Source organism: Anarrhichthys ocellatus, unplaced genomic scaffold (genome assembly GCF_004355925.1).
Source record: "Anarrhichthys ocellatus isolate YVR2014 unplaced genomic scaffold, GSC_Weel_1.0 scaffold8, whole genome shotgun sequence".
NCBI classification, from domain to species: domain Eukaryota; kingdom Metazoa; phylum Chordata; class Actinopteri; order Perciformes; family Anarhichadidae; genus Anarrhichthys; species Anarrhichthys ocellatus.
The window spans coordinates 3496257-3496867 of NW_022280038.1; the positions used below are offsets into that span (position 1 = coordinate 3496257).

At 49.1% G+C, this 611-nt stretch overlaps 1 protein-coding gene across 10 annotated transcripts in view; it reads left to right on the forward strand.

The window, feature by feature from the left end:
- The first annotated feature begins 182 nt into the window (after nucleotides 1-182).
- The window catches only part of celf6 (CUGBP Elav-like family member 6), a 134289-nt gene continuing 133860 nt past the window's right edge, over nucleotides 183-611 (forward strand). For all 10 annotated transcript variants that reach the window (XM_031848426.1, XM_031848430.1, XM_031848428.1 and 7 more), the window contains exon 1: nucleotides 183-517. In XM_031848426.1, coding sequence (XP_031704286.1) covers nucleotides 268-517 — 250 coding nt within the window. In that variant the 5' untranslated portion in view covers nucleotides 183-267. The remainder of the gene's footprint in view (nucleotides 518-611) is intronic.

The window sequence follows — 611 nt, forward strand, 5'->3', positions numbered from 1 at the left end:
GGGGGGGGGGGTGCTTAAAATATGAAAACACATAAAGCATAAGAAAAAAATAAAGACGGCTGATTCCAAACAAGGGGGCGTAAAAGAAGTAGAGTGAGTAGGGAGGGAAAACCGGAGGAGTCGGGAGAGAGGACGATATAACAGCGGGGGGGGGGGGGGGGAGTGTGCTCTGTGCAGTTGACTATAGAGAGAGAGACAGAGAGAGAGGAGAGAGAGAGAGAGAGAGTGAGAGAGAGAGAGCGCAGCTCACCGGCCCATTGAGGAAAGATGGCTACAGTCACTGCAAACGGAGTGCAGCAAGAGAATGGATTCAGCACCACGAACAGCGCCGGCAGGATGAACGGGCTTACCATCGGCCAGAACACCATTCCAATGAAGGACCACGACGCCATCAAGCTTTTCATCGGGCAGATTCCCAGAAACCTGGAGGAAAAAGACCTGAAACCCCTGTTTGAGGAATTCGGAAAGATATACGAACTCACTGTACTGAAAGACAGATTTACGGGAATGCATAAAGGTTGGTTATTTCGGTATCTTTACTTTTGTGTTCCTTTACAAATTGAAAGGAGAGAGAGAGAGAGAGAGAGAGAGAGAGAGAGAGAGAGAGAGAG